The 13,810-nt window shown below is 41.2% G+C and overlaps 1 protein-coding gene across 1 annotated transcript; it reads right to left on the reverse strand.

Moving 5' to 3' along the window:
• Nucleotides 1-3,117: 3,117 nt before the first annotated feature.
• Nucleotides 3,118-8,876, reverse strand: CH25H (cholesterol 25-hydroxylase). Its single transcript, XM_016129215.2, has one exon. It carries the CDS (start codon nt 7,101-7,103, stop codon nt 6,291-6,293), a length of 813 nt encoding a protein of 270 aa, XP_015984701.2. The 5' UTR covers nt 7,104-8,876; the 3' UTR covers nt 3,118-6,290.
• Nucleotides 8,877-13,810: the final 4,934 nt, after the last annotated feature.

The raw sequence follows: 13,810 nt of genomic DNA on the forward strand, positions 1-13,810 counted from the left end.
TTCTTTCTTTTATTCATCTAACTGGGGGGTGTGTGGGGGGGGGAGTTGCTCAGACTGCCTAGTAGAGTGTGACTTTTTCCTAGTTAATGTCCAATTGCGAAACCCTCCTTCTTTTAAAAGCCCTTTGCTGCCAAATTCTACTTATGTAGCAGGCTGCAGTTCTTGGCTTGGAGCTGGTTCTTAGAACAGAACGACCCCCCTCCTGGCGTGTCTCAGATTGACACTGCTTCTGACTGGCACGAATACTACTGCTCTGGCTACTTCTGCAAACTGCATTGTCCTGGGGTCAGCTTTCTCTAACCCTGGTCTCTCTGAGATGTCTTCCCGCCCCCTCCTATATTCTCCCGAGATTCAGCAGGGAAGCAAGAACTAGGAAGTGCAGAGGAAAGGAATAGAAGGAAAGGAGGCTGGTTTGGAGCCTGAGAGGCAGTGGCGGGATGAAGGAAGCCGAGAAGGAGTACTGTCATGGCAGAGATGGGGGAAACAGGAGACATAGCACCTTTCTGTCTTCGTAGATGCCTAAGGCCCATATGCTCACAGTCGGCACAGACAGCGTTGACTCTTCCACCCAGCGTCCTACTGCTCTATCTCACTCGATCATCACAGCAGCTTGAGGAAGCAGGCAAGTTATTATTACCCTAACCTCCGCCCATTTCACAGAGAGGAAAACTGATGCTCAGAGTGATTCAATGATTTAACCCAAAACAAAAAATCAAGCAGCTCAAACCCAGCCATTACAGGCTCCAAACCCTAGAGCCTAGATCAAGAGACATTTAGTGAGCTCTTTCCAAGTGTAAGGTCCTTGAAGAAGTCAAAGATCTATAAGACATGGCCCCTTCCTTCAGGGAGCTTTCTTTCTAGTAGAGAAGACAGAGAGTGAAGTTAATGTAAGAGGTGCCAATGAAATAGGCATGATAAGAGGAGAGCAAAGAAATCTTTCTGCTGCAAGGAGCAAGGAAAACCTTGCTTGGCCTTTGGCCTGCTGTTTCAGGTACAGAACAGTCACCCGAGCAAGTCACCCAAGCAAGCTATGGAAGAAAGATAACTTACGTTTCTCTTCTTTTTCTGAGTAGTGATCAAAAGATATTAGAAAAAGGAAATAAAAATAAGCAAAAGATTTTTGGGGGAGGGGAGGAATGCCCTTGGGCCTTTGTCTAAAGAATTTCTGTTCACACTAACTTGCTTTTTTTTTTTTTTAACTTTTAAACACGAATTAATGCATCTCAGCTGAAAGTGAGAAAGAGAGACACATTAAATGACTGTCCTCTGGTTTGATATCCAAAAAAGGGTTAACTTTGATTACATCTGACATGGGAATAAATTCGTCGAATGGGGACGAAAGTTACTTTTTACTTTATGCTGTTCTCTAGCATTTAAAATTAAAATGAGCATGTCTTACTTTTATAATAAAAGAGAAATGCGTGTCTTCTCCTCCACCTCATCTCCACTTGTTTTGGGACAGGCATATTTTCTCTCACTTGTGTTAACCTTTCTGGAATAGCTCGTAACAAAAGAGTTTCTATTACAGAGTGTATGTGAGGCAGAGTGCCGGACTCTCTAAATATCTTCCTTTTACACACTACAATTCTAGGGGTAGCTACCACCACCCTCTTTTGACAGATGAGGAAATTGAGCCTCAGAGAGATTAAATTGCTCAAGGTCACAAAGTTCACAGGCGGCAGAGCCAGGATTAGAATCCAGGCAGAACCTGTAATGGTCTCCTAACTGGATTCACTACCACCATTCTCTGCTGCCAGTTATCTTTACATAAGATGGAATCTCATCACTCCTTTGCTTAAAATCTGGAGCACTCCCACCCCACCCCCTTCATTGGCCTGAGAACATAACCTATGCTTCTTAACATGTCACTTCTAAGTCCAGTTTATAATGCATTTATTTATGTATTCATTATAAATCAACAATTAATGGCAAGCTCTGACAATTGTTTCAAAGCAATTTTATATCTATAATCTTACAATAACCATGCAACATAAGTAGGTGAGCAAGCAGTTCTAAACAGTTTGAATGACTTATCAAGAGGCAAAACACATGCCTTGACTCTCCTTCCTTGTTCTCTCAGTACTCTGAGCTTCACACTATGTTTAAAGCATGTCAAGTTTCTTCATTTCTCTCTGATTCTGCAGCTCTCTTTCTTCTGCTGAGTATGCCCTTCACCCTGCCTGGTGAATACATATGAATCCTGATTTCTACGGCTCAACCGGCCCATCTTTCTTTGGGCTTCCTTAACAACCTCTTACTACCCTGCATTATAGCATTTACTACATGAGATAGATACATTTACTTGCTTGACTCACTTTTACAGTAGACCGTGACCTTCTCTAGAACAGATATTATGGGTTGTGAACATGGCCTGAGTTAGGAAGCTAGAGTAAACTAGTGATGGGGGATGAAATAAATGAAAAAAGGCATGATTAATGGCAAAGGTGTGTCTACTGCTTCTAGAATTCATGAAAAACTGAACTAATACTTATTAAGAATGAGGCAGGGTACTAGAGGCAGAGATAAATGGTTGTGTATATGTGTGAGCATGTATGTGTGTGTGTGAGTGCACGCGCATGTGTGTTTGTGGAGAGAGACAGTAGGGTATATATATAGTGGGCACATGTGTATAGTTTTTCTCTCTATATAATGTTTATACATGTAGCGTGTGTATATATAACACATACACATAATATATGTTTAGTGTGTATAAAATGTGTTTGTACATATGTACTGTATATACATGTATAGCTTATGTGCATGTATACATATACAGTGTACACACACATGTCTGTGTACATATAGTGTGTGGACATACATTTTGTGTGTGATATGTACATAAATAGCATATAGAGTACATGCATACATACTGGATATATGGACATATACATAGCATGTGTGCATATAATTTGTTTGTGTGTACTAGGGTGCAATGCAAGCAGAGATTTAGAGGTGTACTTGAAGATGATACAAAAAACATTCATTATACAGTGTGTGTGTATGTGTGTATATATATATATATATATATATATATATATATATATATATATATATAGAAGAACCTTGAGAAGACTTGCCTCCCTGCTCAGGAGAGAGAGGAGCCCCCAAAGGAAAAAAAAAATGCTGGAGAATTAGGAAGGAAAACAATTTAGAGAAATTTCACTAAAACCAAGCAACCGTTTTAGGATGGGTACCTAAAAAGAATACATTTTTAAAAGCCTAGGAGGCGGAAAAGCAAGGGGAAAATACATATATAAATGACCTGATAATTAGGAAGATGGCAGTGAACAGGGGGAGAAAGTTTCAGGAAGAAGTAGGGTGAGATGACTCGAGGTAAGGAAGTAGAGTCAGACACACACAGACTCTCTCTTTCCAACACTTTGGCCTTGAAAGGATGACAAGAGAAGCAACTTTGATGGAAGCAGAATCAAAATGTCAGCTTTCTTTGGTTCCCTGTATGACAGAGAGTTAAAACATGTTTACGAACAGGAGTTTATGGCCCTGAACTATAGTCCCGATATTCATGTCGTGAAGCATCCATCAGCCAACATGGCCAAGACCTCCAACCCATCTAGCACCTCACACAGAAGAGCTCGAAATCTCTCATGATGACTCGGTAAGGTGGGTTCTATGATTTTACAGGTAAGGAAGCCAAGACAGAGAGGTTAAATAACTTGTCTAGTGTCATTTATCTCTTAAGTTCCAGAATCAAGTTTGCCCTCAGGCAATCCGCCTTCAGAATGTGTGTCTTAGCAGATGTGCAGTGAGGGAACACAGGGCCTGACCTGCCTCATGTTTTCCCAAGTTCTGCTTAGACCAGCCTTGGCTTACTTCCCCTGGTTTTCTCTCCCAAGGACAGTCACATCAAAGTAGTGTCTCAGGGGCAGTGGCTGAGGAGAAATAATGGAGGGAGCCCATTTGTTGGTGTTGCAGAGTTTGCATCTTTCTAGCAGTTGTGAAGATAATTATAAGCATCATCGGAGGAGAGGTATAGTGTATATATACTACAAGACCTAAGTTTGAGAACTGGCTCCACCTTCTAGTATTTTATAATATGCATCGCATGTTACTTAATCTGTGAAGGTACCAATTCTCCATCTGTAACACAAGATGATAAGAATAATAAAATTTTAAAAAATAATAGTAACAATCCTACATCCCTTAGAATATTGTAAGGAGCAGGTAAAACAGTGTGTGTTGAAAGCACATGCATATGTGAACTATTTCATTATTATTATTATTAATTATTACTATTATTATCAGTCTTTCAAATGATCTGAGAAATTGCTCATTCTCTCCATTCCCCCATTTCCATTTCCCAAGGTATTAAAAACTAATAAGGCATTGGATTTTGATAAAGTCTTTCTAAATCCAAATAATTTCCATGTGTACAATTTGCTCCAAATGTAAAATTTCCTCATACAAGGAGGCAATATAACACATTTTTAAAATTCTCAGAAACTGAGCTGTGATCGCTTGTCATTAACCAAGATTTGCAGGCAGATTTGGAGTGCCCGAAGCTGCTTATTATATCAAATTCCAATAGTTGTATCAAATTTCACACCTACCTGTCCACCCTTCTCCACTCAGCAAGTTAATCATATTAATATACTATCTACAATGCAGCATGTCCTCTTTACATCTCACAACCTGTTTTTGTGGATTTCACTTTTATACATCAATATAATCTTTAAGTCACAGAATGGTCTTGCTGCAAACAGAAGGGGAAGTAGCTTTAGCGAAGAACCAAGAGAACACACACATTGGGAGGGAAGATGAGAAAATGTCTGGGAGCAGCTAGGTATTACGAGTGCATTTTCCCAAAGATTTGGAGGGCCTGAACACATTTCTCAGGGGGCTCATGTGGCAGACTGTTGTGACCAGGTCTTTAGATGGATTTTTCACCTTTAAACAAGATAGTTTGGTTCATATATAGTAAGCCTAGAATTACACGCAAAGTTGCAATTCTTTATATTTTACCATCTAAATTGTCTTGATTTTTAACTTCATCCTATCTAACTACATTCCAAAGATAAAATTAAAACAATTAGGCAGCAGCTGGATAGGGTACACGATGGGTGACAGGTGTGTGGTCAGTAATAGCGACATTTATTATCACAAGTAATCTTAAAGAACATCTGAGACACAATCTCCTTTTACAGATGAGGAACCAGGGGTCTAGGGTCAAATTTCGCTTTTTTTTTTCCTTTGAGAAAGGGGTATGCAGTCAGCATGTTTGTCTTAAGAAAAGTGAATATATAAAAACCTGAAATTGCAGAGGTGACATGTATAATGGTCATTTACACTAAATGGTTTCATGAAAAGGGGAGGATACTCAGAACCACTTTCTATCGGTCCCTCTGCACACACTTGATTCACCAGTTTTGCAAACCAAGGCATTTCAGAAATTCTATTCAGCCCTCAACACCATCCTCCCCTCCACCCCAAATAATCAAATGGTTGTTCATTGTTAATGTCTCTAAAACTTTACAGGGCAACTCTTTCATTTGCCTGTTATGCAAAATCAGCTGAATCCTGACAGAATAGTATTTTTTCCTCTGTGAAATCTCCAGAACCAAACAGTCAAATAGACCCCTTCTTCCACCCGCTTCTCTACTACCCCACACAAAAAAACCCACCACCACCAGATAGGGCTGATGGAGGCTCTGAATGATACCTGCCCTCCCAGCTCCCTCCTCCCGGTTTAGTTTTTGGCAGTGAAAATGTCAGTGAAACAGGAGCCAACACTTGTTTAGTTTCTGTTCTGTTCTGTTTGTTTGTCTCTTTGTTTGTTTAAGCACAAATAACATTTCTTTCAATATCAATATACAGTTTTATGAAAAAAAATAGAAAAAATACAATAATCTTAGTCACTGTCCAGCAGGAACACATTTCATTGTTTATAGAGTCAGAGATCTTCATAAAAAAATATGTTCTTTTAGGAAATTTCTTGTCCCTCAAACAAATCCTTTAAGAGATGATTTAAATATGCCAGTGATGAGTGCTACTTTACATCCAGGAACCAAGGATATAGAAGTGAGCTGGAATTCTACACCAAGAATACAATTGTTGATATACAAAAATTATATAAATTACTTTATCAGATTGCAAAAATACAGCAGATTTTATCTATAAATTTCCATTTGGTAATAAATTACTTACTAAAAAAATAAAAATTTAAAAAGCTCAGGTGTGTTTCTCCTGATTCAAGTGTGAAACGCACGACAGTCCTGGGTCTGAGGACACCCGTCACCCCTGCAGCCATACTACCAAAGCCAGAGGAGTGCGTGCTACTTGCTGGGAGCAGACCGCAGAGTTCCCAATAGTTTGTCCCAGTGTGTGAAGTAAGGAGCGAAGTTGCAGTTAAACTGAGAGTGATGCAAGTCGTGGTGCGCCACGCCCCCGTACCACCCAAAAGGTACCAGTCTGTGCGTGGACCAGGGAAAGTCATAGCCTGAGTGGTCCTCCACCGACAGCCACATGTTGACCACGTGAAAGACCAGGACGGTGAGCGGGTGACACTTCAGCAGCGTGACGTTCAGCATGTCAAAGAAGCCCAAGGAAAACAGCTCCCAGATGCTCATGTACTGCGTGGCCAGCGCAAACGAGGACGAGTTCTGGTGGTGCATCTTGTGGAACGACCGGTACAGCCAGGGCACCTTGTGGTGCAGCATATGCCACACGAAGAACTCGGTGTCGAAGAGCAGCAGGCAGAACACGACGTGGCCCACCAGCTGGAACAGCTCGGGGGCTTCGCGGGGCAGGAGCGCCGGGCACCGGAACCAGTGCAGCACCGTCACAGGGAACACGAATATCAGGTGCTGGTAGAGCGTCTGCCCCACGCAGGGCAACAGCTGCTGCGCGGTCGGCAAGAAGTCGGGTTGGATCTTGTAGCGTCGCAGCGCAGGCACCCAGGGGCACAGGACGTCCAGCACCACAAAGGGCAGGCAGAAGCCCATGTATGTGGTGATGGAGAAGATGGCCGGGAAGAAGGGCGACTGAAGGAGGGCCTCCCAGGTCCTCAGGTGGTCCCAGAGGGGCTGCAGGAACAGCTGGCTGGCACTACAAAGGATGTGTAGCTCCGAGGTGTTGCGGCCGCTCATGGTGAGGCTGTGCCCGGCAGCTGCTGCCACTCAGGTCCCGCAGCCTTTTTTAGGACTTGGGCCCCTCCTCCCGAGTGACGTCAGCCGCGTTTTTGGCTCCCTTTCCCGGCTGCGCCGAGCTTGAATGAATAAATAACCCCACAGAATAGCTCCTAGATGCTAAAATACATGTCTGCAGTTGCATTTAATCGGCTTTTGTATATGCGATATGCTATAGCACTTTGTCACTTCTAATATGCATGAACAATTATGTTGGTTTTTAAAACTGACATACAATTTACCAACCATACAATGCACACATCTTTAGTGTAGTTTCTACGAGTTTTGACAATTCATTTCATCTGTCATCACCACCTTCAAGCAAGATAGGAAACATTTCCATCACCGCCAGAAAGAGCGAGCTCCTTTGCAGAATTATTTGTCTTTTTTAATGCATATAATATAATTGCGTCTGTGTGTTTTCTTAAAGACACAAGTATAACTGCATTTTAAAAAACTTTTTAAAGCGACATACCTTCAGTTTTTCGGATCTTATTCTGTCTGCACACTGTATGGACCTAACCAGTTCCGAGCGCTTACTAACCTTTCTCAGAGGGAACCGCGGGGCCCCTGGCTGTGCGCGGTGGAGATCAGCGCAGGAAATCAGACTGGACCGCGTGGCCGCACGCGAACTTCCTTCAGTTCTCGTCTCGGGAGAGGATCTATACCCGCTGGCTCCAGGAAGATTCCAGATCTCAGCGCACACAGACTCCTCCACAGCAGCCCCGAATGCCGGGTGATTCCCCTGGCTGCGCGTCCAGAACGCCCAGATCAGCCACGGAAAGGGCTCCCCCGCGGCAAGAGGGGATCACGACTCTTAGGCTTCGCTTTACAAGAAAAAAAAAGAAAGAAAGAAAGAAAAAGAAAACAAAGTGCTGGGTTTCCAATCAGCGCCTGCCCAGATCCGGCTGAAAAGACGCTGCATCTCAATGTGGGGTGCAAGTAAAGAAATCTGTAAAGCACCGCTTAGTTCTTCGAGGGAATGTTTGTGTGTTCCTGAAGCCTCACGAAGCTGTTGTTTCAGCAGACAATGTCGCGCTTGCCTTGCCTTTCCCTGGGCTGGCTTTGCGGCACCAACTTGCCCCTGGTCCTTGGAGCCCATCCCCTCAAACCATCCCAGGTGTAGATCGGGACTACAAGGCTGGCCTCGTCCCTGCCTGCGTCTCTGCCATCAAACCAGGGTTGACTGGCCCAGGGACTGAACGTGAGGAGGTTGGTACTAGGAGAGCTCTGAGGAGACCTCAGGACCAGGAGTAATCAAACAAACCAAAATAAACAACCCCCGCGTTTGACCTGTCGCTGACGCGCAACACAAGAGACTCTTACAGAAGTTTCAGACAAAAACTTTGAAGCCAGAGACCACTCTTTATCCTAGCTTTAAGGCCTTTTGTGTCTATGAGGTTGGAGCCTCCTGCCTCACTCCTCACTCCTCTAAGCTTTGCATTTTCATATCCACTCTCACACCAAGGGAAATAATAATAGTAGTTATCTCATGAGTCTATTTTGAGCATTAAATAGGAAAATAATAATATTAATGATAAGACTACCATGTAATGCCTGCGAGGCATTAGCTAAATATTTTACCTGAAGTGATTTCACCCAATCCTTAGAAGAGCTGTGTTCCCCAGCAGCAAGAAGTAGGGGTTATTATTATTACTGTGGTCTTACAGAAGTAAGAGCATAGTGCCTAGCACACAGTAAATGTACAAAAGAAGACATATTATTTTAAATTTACATTCCACATTTTACCTAAAGAATAGCTGAGGAAGTTTGTAATTAAAATTATGCAAAAAGAAATAAAAGACATAAAGCCATATATTATGAGGAAAGAATAAGTACAACAAAAATATAGACCAATATATAGGGCTAGAAATATAATAATATATAGAATATGTACACATCCTAATACATGTATCTACATATCATACATATGTATAAAGGCCAATTCATACTATATAATAATACATTAATATATAACAAAATATATATGGGATATATAGGGCATTATATACTTACATACATACATATACACACATACACACATACATGTCATACATAAACACACAAACCTATAATAGGCCAGTTCATAATTCAGAACCTCTCAACTGGTGTGTGTCCCTGAACTGTCACAGATGGAATATGGATATTCCTTGGACACCCATTCTCTGGAGCCGCAAGCCTTTGGTCCTACCAAAACCTTGAAAAAAATAAAAGAAGAAGAAAAGCTCAGCGTGCCACAAGATTTTGATATTCTGCTTGTGTCTCAATGAGATAAAGGTTCAGAAATACTTTGAGCTTCTTGATAGCCAATGCAAAAAAAAAAAGTAAGAAGGTGGATTTTCTGTCTTGGTTATCTAGACAGTAAGCAGAGGCAGGTGCAATGCAGACCCTTGACCTCACTGCTGGTGAGTTTCTTCCAGTTAGACAACCTGTCTTTTCTAGGCTCCTATTCAATATTCCCCCTCCTCCAGTGCATTTTCCAATTCACTTTTAGTGCAACCCAGGAACTTTTTTCTTTCCCATTCCTGACAGACATTATCCTGCCCTTGAATTTTGTATGTCTGAAGCAGGATCTCAGAGAGAAGAGGAAGGGCTTCTTCTCCATTGCTCTTTTATGTTATAAATTTTTTAAAAAAAGGTTTATTTGAGAATTATTTATACCACACTATCAAAGATGTCACATACCATTTACTAAGCCTTCATTCTTGGGCTCCTCAGTGCTCCAAAGGAAACATCAAAGCTCACTCTCTCAGACTTACAAATGAATTCTGTTCAGAAGCAAAATATCTCTCAGATTTGACCTCAACAGAAATTAATTCAACCTTTAAATTTCCATTCAGCACAAGCTGTCCTTTTCTTGTGATTTCAGCTATCATGCTTGGTTGCTTTGGGTGCTTTCACAGATCTTTTAAGTGGGTGGCTCTGGCAGGTTTGCTTAATTTGGACTTAGCTGTTAGACTCCTCTCAGGACTATGTCCTTCAAGCCCCCAGCCCCAGCCAATCCACTCTTTTTCTTCTATGGTTCTTCCATCCTCTATTATTAAGCCTGTTAGAGTATTCCGCATAAAGCCCTATGCAGCAAGATCTGGAAGCCATGGCTTCAGCTTGCCTGGGCCAGGCTCTCGCCTCTTACTTGTAGCCACCAGCTTCTCTGCCTTTCTAACCCATGCAGCCACCCAGGGCAAAAGTTTGTGTTCAATATACAAATGCAACTATCTCAAGGGAAGTGGTCGCTTAAAATCTTATCACTTGTTCACTCCATGTCATGGAAAATGCTGAAAAAGTGGGCACAAGTTGTTGGGTGGCAAAAAACAGCATCAATAAATGGACACAGATATAATTGAACCTTATGTAGTCATTTCTGGAATTGGAAAATGTGCACCTTTAAACACTTTTAATTTACACAAAGTTTATTTAACGGCTTGCAAGATGAATAGGTCATTTTAGGGCACAGAGACTATCTTTTAAAATTTTTCCCCCACAGTGCCAAGCATTATACCTGGCATGTAATGAGTATTCAAGAGATGTTTGTGGGCTCAGTGTACCTTTGAAAAGATATTGGCTCTAAATGGAGGCTTAAAAAAAATCGAATCCTTTTCTTTTTTTTAAGCACTGGTTATGTAGTTTAGGTCTACTTATCCACTGGGATGGTTTTTCAAAAACGGGAGCATTTCCTGATTTCTCATGGTGTTCGGACTTTGGCCACACTATTTCTTGTGGTTCTCCAGTTGATTTTGACTTCTTGTGTATCATTTTTATCTTGGCATGGTCTTTCTGAAAAGGAAGGAGGACAGAAATACTTGCTTCTCTAGCCATCCCAGAGATCAGATCACTTTCTTGAGAGTAAAAAATCATGTCTATGCATGTTTAACGCAATCTCAAAGTTATTTGGTTTCAACTCACCAAAAGACTTTGAATACTGCCCCTCCCCTTAAAAAAAATAGAACATTTAGTTGGCAGAGCCTATTACCTATGACATAATCTCTTTTTCTGTGTGACCTTTATGGTTGTTTCTTTCCAGTAATAGGTGACTGTTTTAGCATCTACCTAAATGAATCGATCAATTACTGGATATCAAGGATGAGACATTATAACACCTTACAACTATAACAGGTGATAGTCACAGAGTGTGAAGTAACCTCAAAGATCAAACTCCAATCCCTCATCGTAAAGATGAAGACTCTGCCTCAGAAAAGTCAAGACTAGCTAGGTTAAATAGCAAAGCCAAACTGAGAGCAGAACCTGGTGTCAGTTTCAAAGTAGGTGCCTCTAGAGCAGGAGTTTGGTGTTGTGATTGGGCATCGAAGTGCATTTGTGCGAGACAGTTTATGAAAGACTCGGCATAATCATCCATGCCAAAACAAGAGATGCTGATGAAGAGTATGGGGATTATTAGATTCCCTAAGAGACTCCTTTTTGATACAGATGCTGGTGCATATTTGGTTTTAAACACTTTTTACTTTATATTTTTGCTTCATCTGGGTCACATGTGAGTGCTTCTGCTGATGTTTTTTGAAACTCTCAACAAACTCTTTATATCTAAAGCATATAAAATCATTCACATTAAGAGGCATAGCATTGCCTTAAGGCAGAGAAGATACCTGCCTCACCTGTCAAAGGGGTTGTTGCAAAGATCAAAGGCTTTAAAAACCCAGAAGGCACAATGTAAAATGCGAAGTATGCCTGTTAGTACTACTAAAAGTGTGGGGAGAGAAAGAGTTTTCTGCTTAGTTTGGAAGTGAACTTGAAATCGCCACCTAGCACAATACAATAAATACTCAATAAATACTCTTGAATGAATCCCTGACAAATTTTTTAAAATCAGAATTTTTACAACCCGATGTTGCCTTTCATGGGTCACGTTTTGAAAATCTCTCCATATATTAAAAAATAAATGGCAATAGTTAAAATAAATTACAGTATATTTTAAATGTTTACATTTAACAAATTAAGACCTTCATTCCCCACAAAAACAGACTGATCTTCACTATTTGGAGATAACATCATAGTCTAAATGCTAGTCTTAGTAAGTGTGAGGCCTAGGATAAAGACACCTCCACTCCCTCCCCTATGTCGGAGGTTCTGGACACTCTATTAGATAAATGTTTATTCATGTCACACTTGGAGAACAGCTATTCTTTGAGAATTTTTCAGATGTTATGGATTAGGCAGAATTAGTCAGAATCCTAGATCCTAGAAATGAGCACAGACACTTGCTCTTACCAGTTCTCAAATTACAAACTGGCTCTTAAATCAACAAAGTTCTCTGCCTGTCCCAGAGGTACGAGTTTTCTGGTGAAGATTTGGAAGCAAAGCCAAGAGTGCCCTCTTATGGCGAATGAAAAAAAATAACTTTGTCCTCAGTTACTTCATTTGGTGTCTTTGCCCACATCATATAAGCACAGTTATTTTAGACTTCTAAATTGGCAGAATATTAACTAGCCTTCTCCTTGCCCTAGAGATCTATGGAGATCCTTGCAATCTTCTCAATAGAACACATATCAAACCCAGTTGAAAAGAGCAGAGTGAAAACTCCTACAAACTTGTTATAGGATTCCTTGAGGCACAAGCTCTGACTGGTTCTACACTCTCAGCCAACAATGAAACAAAACTACATTACAGCAGCTTAAGCTATAACGATATTTTAAAAATAATAATGTAAAGAGCTACACAGCTGTGTCAGGATCAAGAGGTCACCAACAAAGGCAAGAGTACACTGTAACCCAACTTCAGCAAGAACAGCAATGCAACATCTCCACCTCTAGATTGGCCCAAGTACTGAAGAGATGTTCCCATAGAAAAGTTTGGAAAGGAGGTGAAAGAAACACACTCTGATAAAAGGTGGGCTCTATAGAATGAAACCCCTGATCATTCCTCAGCCTGGTGTATGGGACCTCTAATGACAAGTTCTCAAGAGCATCTATGGGAGCTTCCATGGCAGCAACCAAAGCAAGAGAAACCAAGTCACCTATGGCACTGAAGCCATTCTCCAGTGAGCATTCTCTCAGTTCTGGTAGAACACAACAAAATCACTACTCACTGTCCCTTTTCCCAATTGGCCAAAGGAAAAAGAAGTGTTTTTTTTGTTTTTTTGTTTTTTTGTTTTTTTTTGCGTGGGTGGTGGGGAGGGAGTGGTTACATAAAGCCAGCAAAGAAAGTGGCAGCCTCCTCAGGATGTATATCCTTTGCACCCAGTACAATTTTACTCATTTCTGTGGTTGCAATGAAAAAACAAACAAAAAACAGATTTTACCCGTGCATCTAATTTCATTTAAATGACAAAAGTCTATCATTTTTCACACATTTTGTCAGTCCATGTATATTTGCTGACCATATTCTAAGCGTTTGTGTTAGATGCTCAGTATACAAAAATGAGTAAGATATATCTTCTGCCTCAGGCTCAGAGAGTGGTGGGAGAGATCACATGAGACCCTCAAACCTAGATTTGGGGGTCCTATGGTGTGACTTGATTCTGCCAGCTTTTGCAGCTTTGTTTGTTCAAGAAGGGAGTTGGATGGACGGTTCTTGAATTCATGGCCTTGCCTACAAATGGCCACTATGGACAAATGGGTTTAGTCACTGCTTAGTCACCACTCACAGCCTCACTCAGTGAACACTGCAGGATAAGGCTGAAGGCCAGTGTTACCAAAACATCCCCCAACCTTCTT

The sequence above is a fragment of the Rousettus aegyptiacus genome, unplaced genomic scaffold (genome assembly GCF_014176215.1).
Source record: "Rousettus aegyptiacus isolate mRouAeg1 unplaced genomic scaffold, mRouAeg1.p scaffold_m13_p_6, whole genome shotgun sequence".
NCBI lineage: Eukaryota > Metazoa > Chordata > Mammalia > Chiroptera > Pteropodidae > Rousettus > Rousettus aegyptiacus.